This window comes from Oncorhynchus mykiss, chromosome 31, assembly GCF_013265735.2.
Source record: "Oncorhynchus mykiss isolate Arlee chromosome 31, USDA_OmykA_1.1, whole genome shotgun sequence".
NCBI classification, from domain to species: domain Eukaryota; kingdom Metazoa; phylum Chordata; class Actinopteri; order Salmoniformes; family Salmonidae; genus Oncorhynchus; species Oncorhynchus mykiss.
Genome location: NC_050571.1, coordinates 7,952,669 through 7,974,060, shown reverse-complemented (window position 1 = coordinate 7,974,060; position 21,392 = coordinate 7,952,669). Strand labels below are relative to the sequence as shown.

At 42.4% G+C, this 21,392-nt stretch overlaps 2 protein-coding genes across 3 annotated transcripts in view; both read right to left on the bottom strand.

Annotated features, from left to right (window-relative positions):
- Window positions 1-429, bottom strand: part of arap3 (ArfGAP with RhoGAP domain, ankyrin repeat and PH domain 3) — a 55,457-nt gene extending 55,028 nt beyond the window's left edge. Inside the window, exon 1 of one of the 2 annotated variants that reach the window (XM_036969558.1) lies at window positions 269-429. The gene's annotated coding sequence lies outside the window, so the exon portion shown is untranslated. The remainder of the gene's footprint in view (window positions 1-268) is intronic. The other variant, XM_036969559.1, reaches the window with a different exon arrangement.
- A 1,919-nt stretch (window positions 430-2,348) lies between these two features.
- Window positions 2,349-21,392, bottom strand: part of stard15 (StAR-related lipid transfer (START) domain containing 15) — a 23,040-nt gene continuing 3,996 nt past the window's right edge. Inside the window, exons 2-6 of the mRNA XM_021583241.2 lie at window positions 12,481-12,628; window positions 9,808-9,911; window positions 9,027-9,144; window positions 5,935-5,987; window positions 2,349-4,287 (exon numbers count right to left, since the gene is read on the bottom strand). Coding sequence (XP_021438916.1) covers window positions 4,066-4,287; window positions 5,935-5,987; window positions 9,027-9,144; window positions 9,808-9,911; window positions 12,481-12,628 — 645 coding nt within the window. The 3' untranslated portion in view covers window positions 2,349-4,065. The remainder of the gene's footprint in view (window positions 4,288-5,934; window positions 5,988-9,026; window positions 9,145-9,807; window positions 9,912-12,480; window positions 12,629-21,392) is intronic.

Sequence of the window (21,392 nt, the reverse complement as noted above, 5' to 3'; positions counted from 1 at the left end):
AAAATGTAAAATAAATAATTATACAGAATCGAATTGATTATTCTGCGGTCGGCCAACACACAACTCTACAAGTAAAATATAATGACATTCTCTCATTATTCACCCAGTTACTGTGAAAAAAAAGACAATATTAGGCCTATAGTATGGAAGAAGTGCGCTCCATAAAATCTCCTGTTAGCTGGATGTCGCCGATACACAGCGTGAGCTCCAGATGATCACTGAAACGTTGGAATCTATCCGTCTAAATATTAGAATAATCCTGTTTTACCTTCTGCCGTGTTTCGATGTGCGTGGTTGTTTTCTCAATGCAACATGTAAATACTTGAATCCTTCGGTTTTTCCGTTGTGACGGGGACCGCTCATGACTTGGGCAGCAGAAGAAGCATTGTCCTTGTCGGCAACTTTCTTGCAATGGTGAGTGAGTTTACTCCACAGCGTATCAAGGAGATCTTAATTAAAGGGGAGGGCGGTAGTGATGTTTAGCCGACATTTTTCCCCGTTCAAACTCATTATCCGTCCACTTCAAAGTTGCACATACTGGTAATTCATAGACATAAATGCAATATTTATATATCCACTACATTGCTTTGCGCAATACATTTAAGAAACGGAATAGGCCTACTATTGACACCTTGCATTCAGGTCATTTAATTTAATTCAACTTATCCACTTGTTTTAAAAACATTACCTATTGCCTACAAAATAACAAAAAAACTACACAGTATGTGCAATGTGTAGGCTACATTTTAGTGTGCATTTAGTTAGGTTAGGTTTAGTTAGGGTAGGTTTAGTTAGGTTGGGTTTAGTTAGGTTAGGGTGGGGTGGGGTAGCTTTAGTTAGGTTATGTTTAGTTAGGTTAGGGTAGCTTTAGTTAGGCTAGGTTTAGTTAGGTTAGGGTAGCTTTAGTTAGGTTGGGTTTAGTTAGGGTAGCTTTAGTTAGGTTAGGGTAGCTTTAGCTAGGTTAGGTTTAGTTAGGTTAGGGTAGCTTTAGTTAGGTTAGGTTTAGCTAGGTTAGGGTAGCTTTAGTTAGGTTAGGGTAGCTTTAGTTAGGTTAGGTTTAGTTAGGTTAGGGTAGCTTTAGTTAGGTTAGGTTTAGTTAGGTTAGGGTAGCTTTAGTTAGGTTAGGTTTAGTTAGGTTAGGGTAGCTTTAGTTAGGTTAGGTTTAGTTATGTTAGGGTAGCTTTAGTTAGGTTAGGGTAGCTTTAGCTAGGTTAGGTTTAGTTAGGTTAGGGTAGCTTTAGTTAGGTTAGGTTTAGTTAGGTTAGGTTAGCTTTAGTTAGGTTAGGTTTAGTTAGGTTAGGGTAGCTTTAGTTAGGTTAGGTTTAGTTAGGTTAGGGTAGCTTTGGTTAGGTTAGGTTTAGTTAGGTTAGCTTTAGTTAGGTTAGGTTTAGTTAGGTTAGGGTAGCTTTAGTTAGGTTAGGTTTAGTTAGGTTAGGGTAGCTTTAATTAGGTTAGGTTTAGTTAGGGTAGGGTAGCTTTAGTTAGGTTAGGTTTAGTTAGGTTAGGGTAGCTTTAGTTAGGTTAGGTTTAGTTAGGTTAGGATAGCTTTAGTTAGGTTAGGGTAGCTTTAGTTAGGTTAGGTTTAGTTAGGTGCATGGGTGGAAAAGGGTACTATAATGTGGGCTTCAATAGGACTACTGATACAATAGACCGTGTGATGTGGGCTTCAATAGGACTACTGATACAATAGACCATGTGATGTGGGCTTCAATAGGACTACTGATACAATAGACCATGTGATGTGGGGTTCAATAGGACTACTGATACAATAGACCATGTGATGTGGGGTTCAATAGGACTACTGATACAATAGACCATGTGATGTGGGCTTCAATAGGACTCCTGATACAATGGACCATGTGATGTGGGGTTCAATAGGACTACTGATACAATAGACCATGTGATGTGGGCTTCAATAGGACTCCTGATACAATAGACCATGTGATGTGGGCTTCAATAGGACTACTGATACAATAGACCAGGTGATGTGGGCTTCAATAGGACTACTGATACAATAGACCAGGTGATGTGGGCTTCAATAGGACTACTGATACAATAGACCAGGTGATGTGGGCTTCAATAGGACTACTGATACAATAGACCCAAACAACCTGATGAGAGATCAACATTATAAATAGCTACAAAAAAAATTGGATATTCAAGATGTGGTCCTGGTGTGCCCCCCCCCCCACCCCTCTGCCTGACACACACACGTATATTACACATTTTTCACATTAGTTCAAGTTCCAAGGCTATCATGAATCACACACATTGTTATTCAAAAATCAAAGGCAGCTCAGATTATGGATAATAAATGGATGATCTTAGATCATGAGTGTAACTAACATCACACGCTTTAATTCTCAAAAATCACTCAAAATGAAAGACATTTTAATACGAGACAAAGCAATGAACTTTGAGTTCTACAATCAAAGAGAAGCTTTTGTGTTGTGTGAGAAATCTAGACAACAGTGGAGTTTCCTGTCCCTCAAAAACAATCTGACTGATGCGGACAGGAAATGGGACAGGAAGTAGCCTTGGGGAAACAGGAAGTGCCTGAGACAATACAGATTCTGAGGATTGGCCCCCAGCTGCATTTTTAAGTCTGAAAAAAGGATACAGTCACACATAAACGTTCCTTATCGACGGAGAAAAACAAACATTGCAGTTAAAATGGGAACTTGTACTTGGAAATTATGATTAGGAATCAAGAGCAGCAGCCGCGAAGGTCTTAAAATCAGGAGTCAACTTCTCTTTATTTAACGTGTGCGTTGCTATGGAAACATGTCTGAAAATCCTACCAAAAGACCGTTAGAATTGAAGTAAAACTGCATCCCTAATAATAACTTTATGCAGAAAGACAAAATGTTTGAAATTCAGTCAAGACCAACGTATAACTGAGGTAATGACCTTTTAACAGCTAAACACGTTTCATGACCTCTATGGTTATAACAAGCTATAACAGATTATAATGATTCCTTTTAAGGGTCAGACAGGAGTTTTTTTTTATTCCCTCGGGCGTTGTTATGCTGCCATCTCTCCTCCCCTGTGACTGTCATTAGGAGTCTCAGTGGGCCATTCACTGTACAAAAGCACACTTGTCTTGGTGCATTATGCTAATTCACTTCCTAACAAACTGACAACATTCCATTGTTCTAACCCAGCATTTTCCCGAAACTCGTTGCACGTTTTTGTTTTTGCCCTTGCACTACACAGGTGAATCAAATGATCCATGCTTGATGATTAGTTGATTATTTGAATCAGCTGTGTAGTGCTAGGGGCAAAAAACAAAACGTGCACCAAGTTCGTGAAACACTGTTCTAAACGCTCACGGCTTCCAAACACTGGGCGATGAGGAAATGTTATGACCTATTACTGCCACTGGGAGGCACTAGATACCAGGAAATATACTGTAGTAAGTAGGCTGCATGATAGGCTATTTTCTCTATTGGCAATGGCTATGGTATAACACTTCAAATGAAAGCTGAAGTCGAATCAAACATGAATATGAAAAAAACTAAAAAACATGTTAGGGTCTTGAAATATTTAAATATTGTCTTTAAATTCGTTTTGAAATAGACACATTTTTACAGTATTATCATAAATTCGATATTTTACCATTTAATGGAAGGATAGCACCGTGCATACATTGTCTATTGTTTTCCTATATGAAAATACCCTGTTAAACCCCTCTGATTCAATAAGTTATAGATCAATTACCAACTAAATGCAACAAGACAAAAGTTGCAGATCCAAATTATAGTAAATCATACATGTACATTTACATATTTGTACACACACACACACACACACACACACACACACTCACACGGAAACACACGCACACACCAAACCCAACACAGAGAGTGTGTCCCAAATCGCACCCTATTTCCTATATAGTTCACTACTTTTGACCAGAGTCTTATGGGCCCTGCACAAATGTAATACACTTCTATTTTTTATTTATTTATTTATTTTTGACCATTATTTTCTAGGGAATAGGGTGCCATTTTGAAAACACAGCCACACAATTATATACAAACAGTGTCTTCACTCAGAGTTAGCCTAGGTCTCTTCGTCATCGCTGTGACGTTGTGCTTGTTTCTCCTCCGTCAGGCGGCTCTCATCAATGTTCTCCAGTGAGTCGGCTCTCTGTAGTACAAGGTCAGACACGTTGATACATGGTAAGGTGTTCTGCTCGGGATAAATCCAGGGCTTCAGGTTAGGGTTGTGCTTCCTCTTCCACTCTGGATACTTCTGACAGGCCTTGTAGATCTTCTTCATGGCCTAGGGGGAAGGAGCACAAATATTCAGATTCTAAATTAATGTGTTAGTTAAGAGCCTCTCAGATAAGTCTTTTTTAAATTTAACCTTAACTGACTTGCCTAGTTAAATAAAGAACAAATTCTTATTTACAATGACAGCATACCAGGGAACAGTGGGTTAACTGCCTTGTTCAGGGGCAAGAGGACAGATGTTTACCTTGTCAACTCAGGGATTCGATCTAGAAACCTTTCGCTTACTGGCCAAACACTCTAACCACTAGGCTACCTGCTGGTTACTGGTCCAACGCTCTAACCACTAGGCTACCTGCTGGTTACTGGCCAAACGCTCTAACCACTAGGCTACCTGCTGGTTACTGGCCCAACTCTCTAACCACTAGGCTGCCTGCTGGTTACTGGTCCAACACTCTAACCACTAGGCTACCTGCTGGTTACTGGCCAAATGCTCTAACCACTAGGCTACCTGCTGGTTACTGGCCAAATGCTCTAACCACTAGGCTACCTGCTGGTTACTGGTCCAACGCTCTAACCACTAGGCTACCTGCTGGTTACTGGCCAAACGCTCTAACCACTAGGCTACCTGCTGGTTACTGGCCAAATGCTCTAACCACTAGGCTACCTGCTGGTTACTGGCCCAACACTCTAACCACTAGGCTGCCTGCTGGTTACTGGTCCAACACTCTAACCACTAGGCTACCTGCTGGTTACTGGCCAAATGCTCTAACCACTAGGCTACCTGCTGGTTACTGGCCAAATGCTCTAACCACTAGGCTACCTGCTGGTTACTGGCCCAATGCTCTAACCACTAGGCTACCTGCTGGTTACTGGTCCAACGCTCTAACCACTAGGCTACCTGCTGGTTACTGGCCAAACGCTCTAACCACTAGGCTACCTGCTGGTTACTGGCCAAATGCTCTAACCACTAGGCTACCTGCTGGTTACTGGCCCAATGCTCTAACCACTAGGCTACCTGCTGGTTACTGGCCCAATGCTCTAACCACTAGGCTACCTGCTGGTTACTGGTCCAATGCTCTAACCACTAGGCTACCTGCTGGTTACTGGCCAAATGCTCTAACCACTAGGCTACCTGCTGGTTACTGGCCAAATGCTCTAACCACTAGGCTACCTGCTGGTTACTGGCCCAATGCTCTAACCACTAGGCTACCTGCTGGTTACTGGCCCAATGCTCTAACCACTAGGCTACCTGCTGGTTACTGGCCCAATGCTCTAACCACTAGGCTACCTGCTGGTTACTGGCCCAATGCTCTAACCACTAGGCTACCTGCTGGTTACTGGCCCAATGCTCTAACCACTAGGCTACCTGACGTCTTGCAGCCAAGTTCTGAAGGGTTTTATAAGTAGGCAATAAACAAAATAATAATTAGTTTATAAATAGTTTATAAATGTGTAATAAACACTTAACACCATGGTATTATCTTTCATGGTATTCTTGATAGTGATTTTGGAATCAAAACAAGTCAAAACATCTTTGGGAAGTGCATGAAGTGCACGAACTTCCTGAAACCACTAGATGGAGACAGAGGTATCAAATAATATAGCACACTCTCTCTTCTTCTCGGGTTTCAAGATAGCACATTACCAAGACAGATTGATAATAATAATAATAATAATATTAAAATGATAATATTACCTTTGGTGCTACGAACTGAGAAGCTCTATTCACCACCCACTTGGGAAGGGAACCTGCAGTCCAAAACCAAAAACATGAAACAGGCTTCTGTCCAGACAGTGGCAAGTCAAATTCAAGGACTTTCAAGTACTTTTTCAAGCACTAATACATATTTTCAAGGACTATCCATTTGTGAATTGTTCTTATAATTCAATTGTTTCTAGTTGCCACCCGATGGCAGTATATCGCAAAAACCTCATGAAAATAAAAACATACAAAAACACAAAAAAACACCTAGTATTCATCACTACCTTACAAGTCCTACTCAATAATACGTTGTTTTACTACTTATTTACTACATAAGTGGTAAGTCAGTGCTGATGATGTTGTAATTTGAGTAGTGATGAGCAGAGTTTTGGGACATGTCTACTGGTGAACCAACATTTCCTATTCACATTACTACACAATTCCAGCTGAATGACTGTGTTTTTATTGGGCAATGAGGGAATCTACTAGCTACGAAAAAAGCGTCCTAACTTCCGACTGGCCACTGTGTGTTTCCGGCGGGAGAAGGGCAGGTGGGCTGTGTGAGGAAAACAGCACATGAACGGCCACCAGAACGGCAGGAGCACGGTTGCCGCTTGATAAAGCGGAATATCGCGGGCGACCTGTCAACGAGGCGATTGGCAAAACAGCTCTGGAGGCTGTTGCAGAGAACAAGTAGAACTGGCGCTAGCAGGACTGAGCGTCGTGTCTTCCCCCCATCACGTGGCTCTTCAGGGCCGATTCACCAGTGCTCGCAATGTCAAAGTCTGACGCATTTCTTTGCAACATATACGGTGTGGGTTGGTTGGGTCCAGTGATGTAGTGGTAAAAAAATGCTGGGTAAACTATACTGAACAAAAATATAAAACGCAACATGTTGGTCCCATGTTTTCGGCGAATAAACTACAAACTACCAAAATAAAGAAAGTCTCACACTCCATGTATAAACTCCCAGCAATTTAATGGGTTTTTACCAACATTTCGGCATCACTGTGGCTTCCTCGGGGTCATGTTTTCATGAATTGAAATGTAAAAAAATCCCTGAAATATTCCATAAACATAAAAGGAATCTAGATTTTCCCGGGATTTTAGTTATCAATGTGACGTTTGACGTCCCCTAACCAGTCTGTTCTGTACCTGCTTGGCTGAGTGGCAGTGTGTGTGGAATGAGCAAGCTCTCCTGGCAACCACAGCGCCAAACGTGAGGAAATACAACTCTAGTTGTCTACCTGGAAATGAATTCGCAAGACCAATATTTTTTTTTAAATAATATTTTTCATAAACATATTTTGATCATTATCTGTTCTCCTCTCATTTTAATTCAAATACTTTTAAAGTACCAACTTGAGAAAATGTCTTATTACAGGACTTGACTCCAGTACTTGAATTTCAGTGCCTTGTGAGAACCTTGATGAAAGTTTAACACCAATACAAAACTATTTCTATTAGACAGACCTGTGAAAAAAGGTGTTTTTCTCTCTTTAATAAAACACACTGCTTGCTTCCTGTTGATATAGTTCCTGCAGGACCCCTGGTTTACAGTATACAGAACAGAAGTGTTGCTATTCCTGTGCGACCTCTGGTTTACAACATAGTTTCTGCATGACACCTGGTTTACAGTAAGGACAGTATACAGAACAGAAGTGTTGCTATAGTTCCTGCAGGACCCCTGGTTTACAGTATACAGAACAGAAGTGTTGATATAGTTCCTGCATGACATCTGGTTTACAGTAAGGACAGTATACAGTAGATATAGTTTATACAATACCTCTGGTTTACAGTAAGGACAGCATACAGTAGATATAGTTCATGCAGGACCCCTGGTTTACAGTAAGGACAGCATACAGTAGATACAGTTCATGCAGGACCTCTGGTTTACAGTAAGGACAGTATACAGTAGATATAATTAATGCAGGACCCCTGGTTTAGAATAAGGACAGTATACAGTAGATATAGTTCATGCAGGACCCCTGGTTTACAGTAAGGACAGTATACAGTAGATATAGTTCATGCAGGACCTCTGGTTTACAGTAAGGACAGTATACAGTAGATATAGTTCATGCAGGACCCCTGGTTTACAGTAAGGACAGTATACAGTAGATATAATTAATGCAGGACCCCTGGTTTAGAATAAGGACAGTATAAAGTAGAAATAGTTCATGCATGACCCCTGGTTTACAGTAAGGACAGTATACAGTAGATATAGTTCATGCAGGACCCGTGGTTTACAGTAAGGACAGTATACAGTAGATATAGTTAATGCAGGACCTCTGGTTTACAGTAAGGACAGTATAAAGTAGAAATAGTTCATGCATGACCCCTGATTTACAGTAAGGACAGTATACATAACAGAAGTGTGACGATGGTGTGCCAGCTGTTTTCCATGTCATGAATTGGAGGTTTGCAACACACACACACACACACACACACACACACACACTCTCTTCACACTCAAGGACAGAAATGAGGCTAGACTGTTGTTAAATGACAACGTGGCACACAGAGTAGTTGTCGACAATGTGGTGATCTGCTGCACACTGCCATTGGGTTTACAAAAGGTGCAAGAGAAGACACACTGTATACTATAGAGAAACGGTCTCTCCACACTTTAATCAGATGCAATGTCAGCATTTGAATGGTTAAACTCTCTGTCAGTAATGGCCTTCTTTAAAACACGGCCGTTAAAAGCACCTTAAATATCTTGGATAGGAAGGATATGCCACAGGTCGTATCATCCACCTAATAGGTTTCAAAAAGTTACTGATGAAGCGTAATCTTGTTGCGTTTGATCTTCGCCCGATTCCTCCCTAAGAGCTGTGTCTGTGTACACAGAGGTGTTTCAACAGGACTCTCTCAGTGTGGAGTGAAGCTAGGGGTCTTTCAGCTAACAGGTGTTACGTACACAAACAGACAGAGCAGTCTTCTCATAGCGCCCTATGACAGCGATGCACTGTATCCAGAACTGGTGTGGACCAGCATAGAGCTGTACCGTCAACACCAAAAAACATGTCATGTTAATCATTTAAAACGTACCGTACTGTATATAACCAGTTAAAAAAAGGTTTTACCTTTGGGATCGACCTGCGTCAGGTAATAGAGAGTGGAGGAGTTTTCTCCGTTGGACTGAATCAGGTATCCTGTCAGCAGAGACACCGCTCTCACATAGTCCTTTTTGGGCGGATATTGCTGAAATAAGACCAATCAAATCAAAGTATTATTCATTAAAGAATTACCATTAAAAAAATAACCAGTCAGCTGTTCATATATGGGGCGGCAGGGTAGCCTAGTGGTTAGAGCGTTGGACTAGTAACCGGAAGGTTGCAAGTTCAAACCCCTGAGCTGACAAGGTACAAATCTGTCGTTCTGCCCCTGAACAGGCAGTTAACCCACTGTTCCTAGGCCGTCATTGAAAATAAGAAGTTGTTCTTAACTGATCTTGCCTAGTTAAATAAAGGTAAATAATATTGTGTTTAGAGTTTTTTGTTGTTGTTGTTAAACAACCCAGACTTCACAACAGAGGCATGAAGAGATGTTGACCCCACTTCAACAGTAGACAGGGCCTCTGGCAGGACTTTCTTACTGAGTCTGCCAAACAGCACTAATAGCATCTGTCTATTGTACAACATTCACTAGAAGACATGCTCAACTTCAGAGAAGTAAATTCATCTTCGGGTGCTGTAGCACAAAAGTAATCCTACTTGTGTGAAAACGACGACCGGCCACTCGTCCATTGTGACAGCTGGTAAAATAAATACTGTTCTTTTAAATACTTTTGTGAGTGCTGGTTGTCTTTTTCATTGTGCTGTATTTCCGAGCCATCCAAAATTGTGTGTAGATAAAGGTACATACCGGGTGTTTGACAGAGTAGTTGATGATCAGGTAGTCGTTGCCCAGGGGAAGCCACGATCTCATGGTAACAAAGTCCCTGTTCTTCAGGGGGCTCGGGCACTTCCCTACAAAACACAACGACAACATGACTTCAGCGGAAGATGTTTCAATGAGTCCAAATGTCCACATACTGTAGTGTTCCATTGTCAGTGATTCTCAGTGATGAACTGCCTCACAACCCAGTCTATTCAGTCTATTTCTATGCCCGATTAAATTGTGTGGTTGCTGTACCTTTCTTCTGCAACATGTGGTAACAGTAGGGCCTAGTCATAGAAACACCTTTTACGTTGAGTAACATTCTTTAGTCTGCTACCTCTGTTGAATCATACCGGCACATTTTGGGGCGGCAGGGTAGCCTAGTGGTTAGAGCAATGGACTAGTAACCGAAAGCTTGCAAACTGACTCACACTGACTGGCATATTGACTCAGGCTGACTGGCACATGGACTCACCTTGACTCACACTGACCGGCACATTGAATCACCTTGACTCACACTGACTGGCAAATTTACTCAGGCTGACTGGCTCATTGACTCACCTTGACTCACACTGACAGGCACATTGACTCACACTGACCGGCACATTGACTCACCTTGACTCACACTGACCGGCACATGGACTCAAACTGACCGGTACATTGACTCACCTTGACTCACACTGACTGGCATATTGACTCACACTGACCGGCACATTGACTCACCTTGACTCACACTGACCGGCACATTGACTCACCTTGACTCACACTGACCGGCACATTGACTCACTCTGCCTCATGAATATTGATTCAATAGCAGGAGGCTTATCATCAGTAAACAATGTGACACTAACTCACAGGAGTAATATCCTACATCTGACACTAACTCACAGTGTAATATCCTATTTCAGGAGTAATATCCTATTTCTGTCACTAACTCACATGAGTAATATCCTACATCTGACACTAACTCACAGGAGTAATATCCTACGTCTGACACTAACTCACAGGAGTAATATCCTTTATCTGTCACTAACTCACAGTGTAATATCCTATTTCAGGAGTAATATCCCCCATCTGACACTAACTCACAGGAGTAATATCCTATTTCTGACACTAACTCACAGGAGTAATATCCTATTTCTGACACTAACTCACAGGAGTAATATCCTACGTCTGACACTAACTCACAGGAGTAATATCCCCCATCTGACACTAACTCACAGGAGTAATATCCTATTTCTGACACTAACTCACAGGAGTAATATCCTATTTCTGACACTAACTCACAGGAGTAATATCCTATTTCTGACACTAACTCACAGGAGTAATATCCTATTTCTGACACTAACTCACAGGAGTAATATCCTACGTCTGACACTAACTCACAGGAGTAATATCCTTTATCTGTCACTAACTCACAGTGTAATATCCTATTTCAGGAGTAATATCCCCCATCTGACACTAACTCACAGGAGTAATATCCTATTTCTGACACTAACTCACAGGAGTAATATCCTATTTCTGACACTAACTCACAGGAGTAATATCCTACGTCTGACACTAACTCACAGGAGTAATATCCCCCATCTGACACTAACTCACAGGAGTAATATCCTATTTCTGACACTAACTCACAGGAGTAATATCCTACATCTGACACTAACTCACAGGAGTAATATCCTATTTCTGACACTAACTCACAGGAGTATTATCCTACATCTGACACTAACTCACAGGAGTAATATCCTACATCTGACACTAACTCACAGGAGTATTATCCTACATCTGACACTAACTCACAGGAGTATTATCCTACATCTGACACTAACTCACAGGAGTATTATCCTACGTCTGACACTAACTCACAGGAGTAATATCCTACATCTGACACTAACTCACAGGAGTAATATCCTACGTCTGACACTAACTCACAGGAGTAATATCCTACATCTGACACTAACTCACAGGAGTAATATCCTACGTCTGACACTAACTCACAGGAGTAATATCCTACATCTGACACTAACTCACAGGAGTAATATCCTACATCTGACACTAACTCACAGGAGTAATATCCTACGTCTGACACTAACTCACAGGAGTAATATCCTACATCTGACACTAACTCACAGGAGTAATATCCTTTATCTGTCACTAACTCACAGGAGTATTATCCTACATCTGTCACTAACTCACAGGAGTAATATCCTACATCTGACACTAACTCACAGGAGTAATATCCTACGTCTGACACTAACTCACAGGAGTAATATCCTACGTCTGACACTAACTCACAGGAGTAATATCCTACGTCTGACACTAACTCACAGGAGTAATATCCTACGTCTGACACTAACTCACAGGAGTAATATCCTACATCTGACACTAACTCACAGGAGTAATATCCTACGTCTGACACTAACTCACAGGAGTAATATCCTACATCTGACACTAACTCACAGGAGTAATATCCTACGTCTGACACTAACTCACAGGAGTAATATCCTACGTCTGACACTACCTCACAGGAGTAATATCCTACATCTGACACTAACTCACAGGAGTAATATCCTACATCTGACACTAACTCACAGGAGTAATATCCTACGTCTGACACTAACTCACAGGAGTAATATCCTACATCTGACACTAACTCACAGGAGTAATATCCTACGTCTGCGTTGACAGTGAGCCTGCCGATGTCGTGGGTGTCGATCATGTTGCTGTCCCATTTCTTCCGGTAGCTGGTGTCATGAAGGACGTCGTAAAGGGTCTCGGCAGTCACGTCCTTACACACTATCCTCATCTGAAACAATAAGTAAGAGACAACAATTAGTTGAGGAATGCAATTAGGTAATAACCTATGCCGATAAACCCCGTTACCACGGTAACAACGTAGAAATGACTAGGTAACGACTTTGTTGCCACTACAGTTATTACTGTGTAGTCACATAGGACTGGCTTAGCTATGAATAACATGGGTGGAACGAGGACCGACTCCTCTTCTCTGAAACGGCGTTCTCTGGAGCTAGAACTGTCTTTGGTATCAATTAAGTTTAGAACGATGCATTTTTTTTGGAAGAAACAAAAACAAGAGATCTGACACAGAAGCTGTTACTGTCTCTCTTCCAGAAGGATTTGATGTTGACACGTTGTTATGTTGAACGTTGCCCATAGATCAGTCCGTTTATAAAAGCAGGTGAGAAGACAGTACACCACCATAACGACGACAACAACACTTGAAGTTGAGGAAGCTCAATATATTATATTGCTGTAATATCCGTGTGACCACATGGAACCAACGGAATATACCAGAACCTACCTAAATTAATAAATTTACAATATGAGATATATTAGTTGAATTAATAATAAACTATATGAAGTGTTTCCTTGGAGATATTACGTAAGATTACAACCATCTTAATGCACCCTGTTTCCATTATAGTGTACATCATATTAAACTCCATCCAGTGTAGTGTAGATCATATTAAACTCCATCCAGTGTAGTGTACATCATATTAAACTCCATCCAGTGTAGTGTACATCATATTAAACTCCATCCAGTGTAGTGTACATCATATTAAACTCCATCCAGTGTAGTGTACATCATATTAAACTCCATCCAGTGTAGTGTACATCATATTAAACTCCATCCAGTATATTGTACATCAGGTTAAACGGTTTACAGTAGACCTAGCTACAAGCCAATCACAGTGTATTATATTACAATGTAAACAAGCAAATAAATGGATTTCCCCCATTTCTCTGATGAATATACCATTCTGCCTGCATCACAGCAGCAGATTGGGAGAGGATCATGGGATAGCTGGGGGCCACAGCAGCAGAGTGGATAGGATCATGGGATAGCTGGGGACCACAGCAGCAGAGTGGGAGAGGATTATGGGATAGCTGGGGGCCACAGCAACGGGGTGGGATGGGATCATGGGATAGCTGGGGGCCACAGCAGCAGATTGGGAGAGGATCATGGGATAGCGGGGGCCACAGCAGCAGAGTGGGAGAGGATCATGGGATAGCTGGGGGCCACAGCAGCAGAGTGGGAGAGGATCATGGGATAGCTGGGGGCCACAGCAGCAGAGTGGGAGAGGATCTTGGGATAGCTGGGGACCTTCAAGCCTTTCCTTGTGTTTGAGTTTGGGAGAGGAAGGAAGGACTAGGAGAGGTGTCGCTGGTCAGAAGTTGAGTGTTTGTATTTAACCGTGAGGCTGCAACAGGAGTTTCCCATAACACTTAGTATCATCAAGCATTATAACCACATGTATAACACCTTGTTAGCTGCATATAATGGGGGCGGCAGGGTAGCCTAGTGGTTAGAGCATTGGACTAGTAGCCAAAAAAAATTGCAAGTTCAAATCCCCCAGCTGACAAGGTACAAATCTGTCGTTCTACCCCTGAACAGGCAGTTAACCCACTGTTCCTAGGCCATCATTGAAAATAAGAATTAGTTCTTACCTGACTTGCCTAGTTAAATAAAGGTAAAATAAAATAATGCATTTTAATGCACAACTTAGTTTACTTTCCTGGTGCTCTCCATAGCTGTAGTAAATATGTTTATTTAGACTCTTCTGTGATCAATGAGCTTTACTCTAATCAATTATCTTCAGTGGGGGGGGGAAATTGGTCATTTGACTTCTGTAACAACAACATGGCAGATCAAATACTGGACTCTTTGTGACTAAAGATTTAGGAAAAGACAGGATTCAAGATGAATGTGGAAACTACCGGACAAAGAGATGATGCATTCAATTCAATTTGACCCATTGTCATAAGGGTGTAAAGTACAGGATAGGAATATTGTAAAGAAGGGTTAGGTGGGTCTAGCCCGGAATAAGCATTCCACTTCCTTCCATTCTAAATCTGACTAACTTTAGTTGATCAGTGTGCAGGGACGACGGTGCTGCATATAGCATGCCAGATGCAACACGATCAGATATTGTGCGTCGTCTGGTCAACGTACCAAACGGCTCCATGTAACTCAATCAGTAGATAGCTGACGGTGAGTTAATAATTCACCATCACACCTCCCCCTCTGTCCAACCCCCCCCGGTCCGGGCCTGGCTTCTAACAGAAGGCTTAGTCACTCCTCATTTCCACTGCCTGGGTTGGCTCCTTTAGGTTAGGTTATGTCCCTCTGAATGGAACGTCGTCAATACCTCGACACGTACGTTCTATTATTCAGGAGAAGTGCATCACTGCCCCGGAAAGATTCATGCAGTATAAAGAGAGAGGTCTATCTAGCCATCATCTCCTGTTATGTTGACGTTTGTGCTGGGTGTCGAAAAATGATTTTCTCATTTTTATCCTTCTAAACAATCCATCATTCCTACCCTGTTTCTTTCTTCTTTCTCCCTCTTTATTTACCCCATCTGGGTTCCCGACGGGGTCAGCTGGAGGTTCTTCAGTAAGGGCTGTTACCCTCTTGGCCTGGCAGCAGGGGGGGGAATCAGGTTTCCTCATTACTAGCTGCTAGCCATTACCACAGTTTTCCACTGTTCATTTTTCAGGATGTCTCCTGGGTGGACGTTACCTCAGAGACCCAGACTGCCTTTCCTTTCTGACAGAGAGAAACCAGAGGTCTACAGAGGCATGGTCAGACCATCTACTATCTTGACTAGAACCCAAACATGTGATCATATTACTCCATTGCTATCCTCTCTCTACACTGGCTTCCTGTTAAGGCTAGGGCTGATTTCAAGGTTTTACTTCTAACCTACAACACATTCAAATTGACTTGCTCCTACTTATCTCTCCGATTTGGTCCTGTCGTACATACCTACACATACGCTACAATCACAAGACGCAGGTCTCCTTATTGTCCCTAGAATTTCTAAGTAAACAGTAGGAGGCAGGGCTTTCTGCTATAGAACTCCATTTTTATGGAATGGTCTTTATTGAAGACTCATCTCTTCAGTAGGTCCTATGATTGAGTGTAGTCTGGCCCAGGGGTGCGAAGGTGAACGGCAAGGCACTGGAGTGATGAACCACCCTTGCTGTCTCTGCATGGCCAGCTCCCCTCTCTCCACTGGGATTCTCTGCCTCTGACCCTATTACGGGGGCTGAGTCACTGGCTTACTGGTGCTCTTCCATGCCGTCCCTAGGAGGGATGAGTCACTTGAGTGGGTTGAGTCACTGACGGGATCTTCCTGTCCGGTTTTGCACCCCCTCGGGCTTGTGCGGTGGAGGAGATCTTCGAGGGCTATACTCAGCCTTGTCTCAGGGTAGTAAGTTAGTGGTCTGTTGATATACCTCTAGGGGTGTGTGGGGGCTATACTCAGCCTTGTCTCAGGGTAGTAAGTTAGTGGTCTGTTGATATCCCTCTAGGGGTGTGTGGGGGCTATACTCAGCCTAGTCTCAGAGTCTGTTGATATCCCTCTAGGGGTGTGGGGACTGTGCTTTGACAAGGCGGGTGGGGTTATATCCTGCCTGGTTAGCCCTATCCGGGGGTATCGTCGGACAGGGCCACAGTGTCCCCCGACCCCCGACCCCCACTGTTGCAGCCTCCAGTATCTATGCTGCAATAGTCTATGTGCCGGGAGGATAGGGTCAGTCTGTTATATCTGGTATAATTCTCCTGTCTTATCTGGTGTCCTGTGTGAATTTAACTATGCTCTCTCTAATTCTCTCTCTCCCTCCACTCCTGGAGGACCTGAGCCCAGGACGATGCCGCAGGACTACCTGGCCTGATGACTCCTGGCTGTACCCGGTCCACCTGGTCTGGGTGGAACCCTGACCTGTTCACCGGATGTGCTACCTTGTCCTGGACTTTCTCTCTCACACACACACACACACACACACACACACACACACACACCTGCTGTCTTGACCTCTGAATGCTCGGCTATGAAAAGCCAACTGACATTTACTACTGACATACTGACCTGTTGCACCCTCAACAATCTGGCCTTAATGGCCAGGTCTCTTATAATCTCCACCCGGCACAGCCAGAACAGGACTGGCCACCCCTCATAGCCTGGTTCCTCTCTAGGTTTCTTCCTAGGTTCCTGCCTTTCTAGGGAGTTTTTCCTAGCCAAAGTGCTTCTACACCTGCATTGCTTGCTGTTTGGGTTTTAGGCTGGGTTTCTGTACAGCACTTTGTGACATCTGCTGATGTAAAAAGGGCTTTATAAATACATTTAGTCTTACCTAGGAATACAGTATAGCTGGCTTCTACAGAGGCATGGACAGATCACAGAGTCTTCACAGACAAGTGGGCAGTAATGTTGTCTAGTGTGTTGAGGGTTCTGTTTCTGAATTACAGTGCCTTGCGAAAGTATTCGGCCCCCTTGAACTTTGCGACCTTTTGCCACATTTCAGGCCTCAAACATAAAGATATAAAACTGTTTTTTTTTGTTGTGAAGAATCAACAACAAGTGGGACACAATCATGAAGTGGAACAACATTTATTGGATATTTCAAACTTTTTTAACAAATCAAAAACTGAAAAATTGGGCGTGCAAAATTATTCAGCCCCCTTAAGTTAATACTTTGTAGCGCCACCTTTTGCTGCGATTACAGCTGTAAGTCGCTTGGGGTATGTCTCTATCAGTTTTGCACATCGAGAGACTGACATTTTTTCCCATTCCTCCTTGCAAAACAGCTCGAGCTCAGTGAGGTTGGATGGAGAGCATTTGTGAACAGCAGTTTTCAGTTCTTTCCACAGATTCTCGATTGGATTCAGGTCTGGACTTTGACTTGGCCATTCTAACACCTGGATATGTTTATTTTTGAACCATTCCATTGTAGATTTTGCTTTATGTTTTGGATCATTGTCTTGTTGGAAGACAAATCTCCGTCCCAGTCTCAGGTCTTTTGCAGACTCCATCAAGTTTTCTTCCAGAATGGTCCTGTATTTGGCTCCATCCATCTTCCCATCAATTTTAACCATCTTCCCTGTCCCTGCTGAAGAAAAGCAGGCCCAAACCATGATGCTGCCACCACCATGTTTGACAGTGGGGATGGTGTATTCAGCTGTGTTGCTTTTACGCCAAACATAACGTTTTGCATTGTTGCCAAAAAGTTCCATTTTGGTTTCATCTGACCAGAGCACCTTCTTCCACATGTTTGGTGTGTTTCCCAGGTGGCTTGTGGCAAACTTTAAACAACACTTTTTATGGATATCTTTAAGAAATGGCTTTCTTCTTGCCACTCTTCCATAAAGGCCAGATTTGTGCAATATACGACTGATTGTTGTCCTATGGACAGAGTCTCCCACCTCAGCTGTAGATCTCTGCAGTTCATCCAGAGTGATCATGGGCCTCTTGGCTGCATCTCTGATCAGTATTCTCCTTGTATGAGCTGAAAGTTTAGAGGGACAGCCAGGTCTTGGTAGATTTGCAGTGGTCTGATACTCCTTCCATTTCAATATTATCGCTTGCACAGTGCTCCTTGGGATGTTTAAAGCTTGGGAAATCTTTTTGTATCCAAATCCGGCTTTAAACTTCTTCACAACAGTATCTCGGACCTGCCTGGTGTGTTCCTTGTTCTTCATGATGCTCTCTGCGCTTTTAACGGACCTCTGAGACTATCACAGTGCAGGGGCATTTATACGGAGACTTGATTACACACAGGTGGATTGTATTTATCCTCATTAGTCATTTAGGTCAACATTGGATCATTCAGAGATCCTCACTGAACTTCTGGAGAGAGTTTGCTGCACTGAAAGTAAAGGGGCTGAATAATTTTGCACACCCAATTTTTCAGTTTTTGATTTGTTAAAAAAGTTAGAAATATCCAATAAATGTCGTTCCACTTCATGATTGTGTCCCACTTGTTGTTGATTCTTCACAAAAAAATACAGTTTTATATCTTTATGTTTGAAGCCTGAAATGTGGCAAAAGGTCGCAAAGTTCAAGGGGGCCGAATACTTTCGCAAGGCACTGTACTTGTTAAGACCCTACTTTGTTACAGTATGCATCTACATAGGCTATATTGCTATACTGCTATACTACTACCCTGCTATACGACTATACTGCTATACTGCTATACTACAACCCTGCTATACTGCTACCCTGCTATACTGCTACCCTGCTATACTACTATACTGCTATACTGCTACCCTACTATACTACCATACTGCTATACTACTACCCTGCTATACTACTATACTGCTATACTACTACCCTGCTATACTACTACCCTGCTATACTACTGCCCTGCTATACTGCTATACTACTATACTACTACCCTGCTATACTGCTATACTACTGCCCTGCTATACTGCTATACTACTGCCCTGCTATACTGCTATACTACTACCCTGCTATACTGCTATACTACTGCCCTGCTATACTGCTATACTACTGCCCTGCTATACTGCTATACTACTACCCTGCTATACTGCTATACTACTGCCCTGCTATACTGCTATACTACTACCCTGCTATACTGCTATACTACTACCCTGCTATACTACTATACTACTATACTGCTATACTACTATAATGCTATACTACTACCCTGCTCTACTACTACCCTGATATACTACTACCCTGCTATACTACTATACTACTATACTGCCATACTACTATACTGCTATATTACTACCCTGCTATACTACTATACTGCTATACTGCTATACTACTATACTGCTATACTACTATACTACTATACTGCTATATTACTATACTGCTATACTACTACCCTGCTCTACTACTACCCTGCTATACTACTACCCTGCTATACTGCTATACTACTACCCTGCTATACTACTATACTGCTATACTACTATACTGCTATACTACTATACTACTATACTACTACCCTGCTATACTGCTATACTACTGCCCTGCTATACTGCTATACTACTGCCCTGCTATACTGCTATACTACTACCCTGCTATACTGCTATACTACTGCCCTGCTATACTGCTATACTACTGCCCTGCTATACTGCTATACTACTACCCTGCTATACTGCTATACTACTGCCCTGCTATACTGCTATACTACTACCCTGCTATACTGCTATACTACTACCCTGCTATACTACTATACTACTATACTGCTATACTACTATACTGCTATACTACTACCCTGCTCTACTACTACCCTGATATACTACTACCCTGCTATACTACTATACTACTATACTGCTATACTACTATACTGCTATATTACTACCCTGCTATACTACTATACTACTATACTGCGATACTACTATACTGCTATACTACTATACTACTATACTGCTATATTACTATACTGCTATACTACTACCCTGCTATACTACTACCCTGCTATACTGCTATACTACTACCCTGCTATACTACTATACTGCTATACTACTATACTGCTATACTACTACCCTGCTATACTACTACCCTGATATACTACTACCCTGCTATACTGCTATACTACTAACCTGCTATACTACTATACTGCTATACTACTACCCTGCTATACTACTGCCCTGATATACTACTATACTACCACCCTGCAATACTACTATAATGCTATACTGCTATACTTCTATACTACTACCCTGCTATACTGCTATACTACTATACTGCTATACTGCTATACTACTACCCTGCTGTACTGCTATACTACCACCCTGATATACCACTGTACTGCTATACTACTATACTACTATACTACTACCCTGCTATACTGCTATACTACTATACTGCTATACTACTACCCTGCTATACTGCTACCCTGCTAGTCTACTACCCTGCTATACTACTATACTGCTACCCTGCTGTACTACTATACTACTATACTGCTATACTACTGCCCCGCTATACTGCTATACTACTACCATGCTATACTACTACCCTGCTATACTGCTACCCTGCTAGACAAGGTAGCACGTCCAGTAAACAGGTCAGGGTTCCATAGCCGCAGGCAGAACAGTTGAAACTAGAGCAGTAGCACGACCAGGTGGACTGGGGACAGCAAGGAGTCATCATGTCAGGTAGTCCTGAGGCATGGTCCTAGGGCTCAGGTCCTCCGAGAGAAGAGAGAAAGAGAGCGAGAAAAAGAGGGAGCATACTTATATTCACACAGGACACCGGATAAGACAGGAGAAGTACTCCAGATATAACAGACTGGCCCTAGCTGCCCGACACAAACTATTGCAGCATAAATACTGGAGGCCCTGGACAGTGCCAAACAGGAAGGATATAACCCCACCCTCCAGATATAACAGACTGGCCCTAGCCCCCCGACACAAACTATTGCAGCATAAATACTGGAGGCCCTGGACAGGGCCAAACAGGAAGGATATAACCCCACCCACTTTGCCAAGGTACAGCCCCCACACCACTAGAGGAATATCTTCAACTACCAATGTACTACTCTGAGAACAGGCAGAGTTTAGCCCATGAAGACATCCCCCATGACACAAACCCAATACTGCTATACTGCTATACTATACTGCTATACTATACTGCTATACTATACTGCTATACTATACTGCTATACTATACTGCTATACTATACTGCTATACTATACTGCTATACTGCTATACTACACCTCTACACTATACTGCTATACTATACTGCTATACTACACTACTATGCTGCTATACTGTCTTGCCTATGCCATTCGG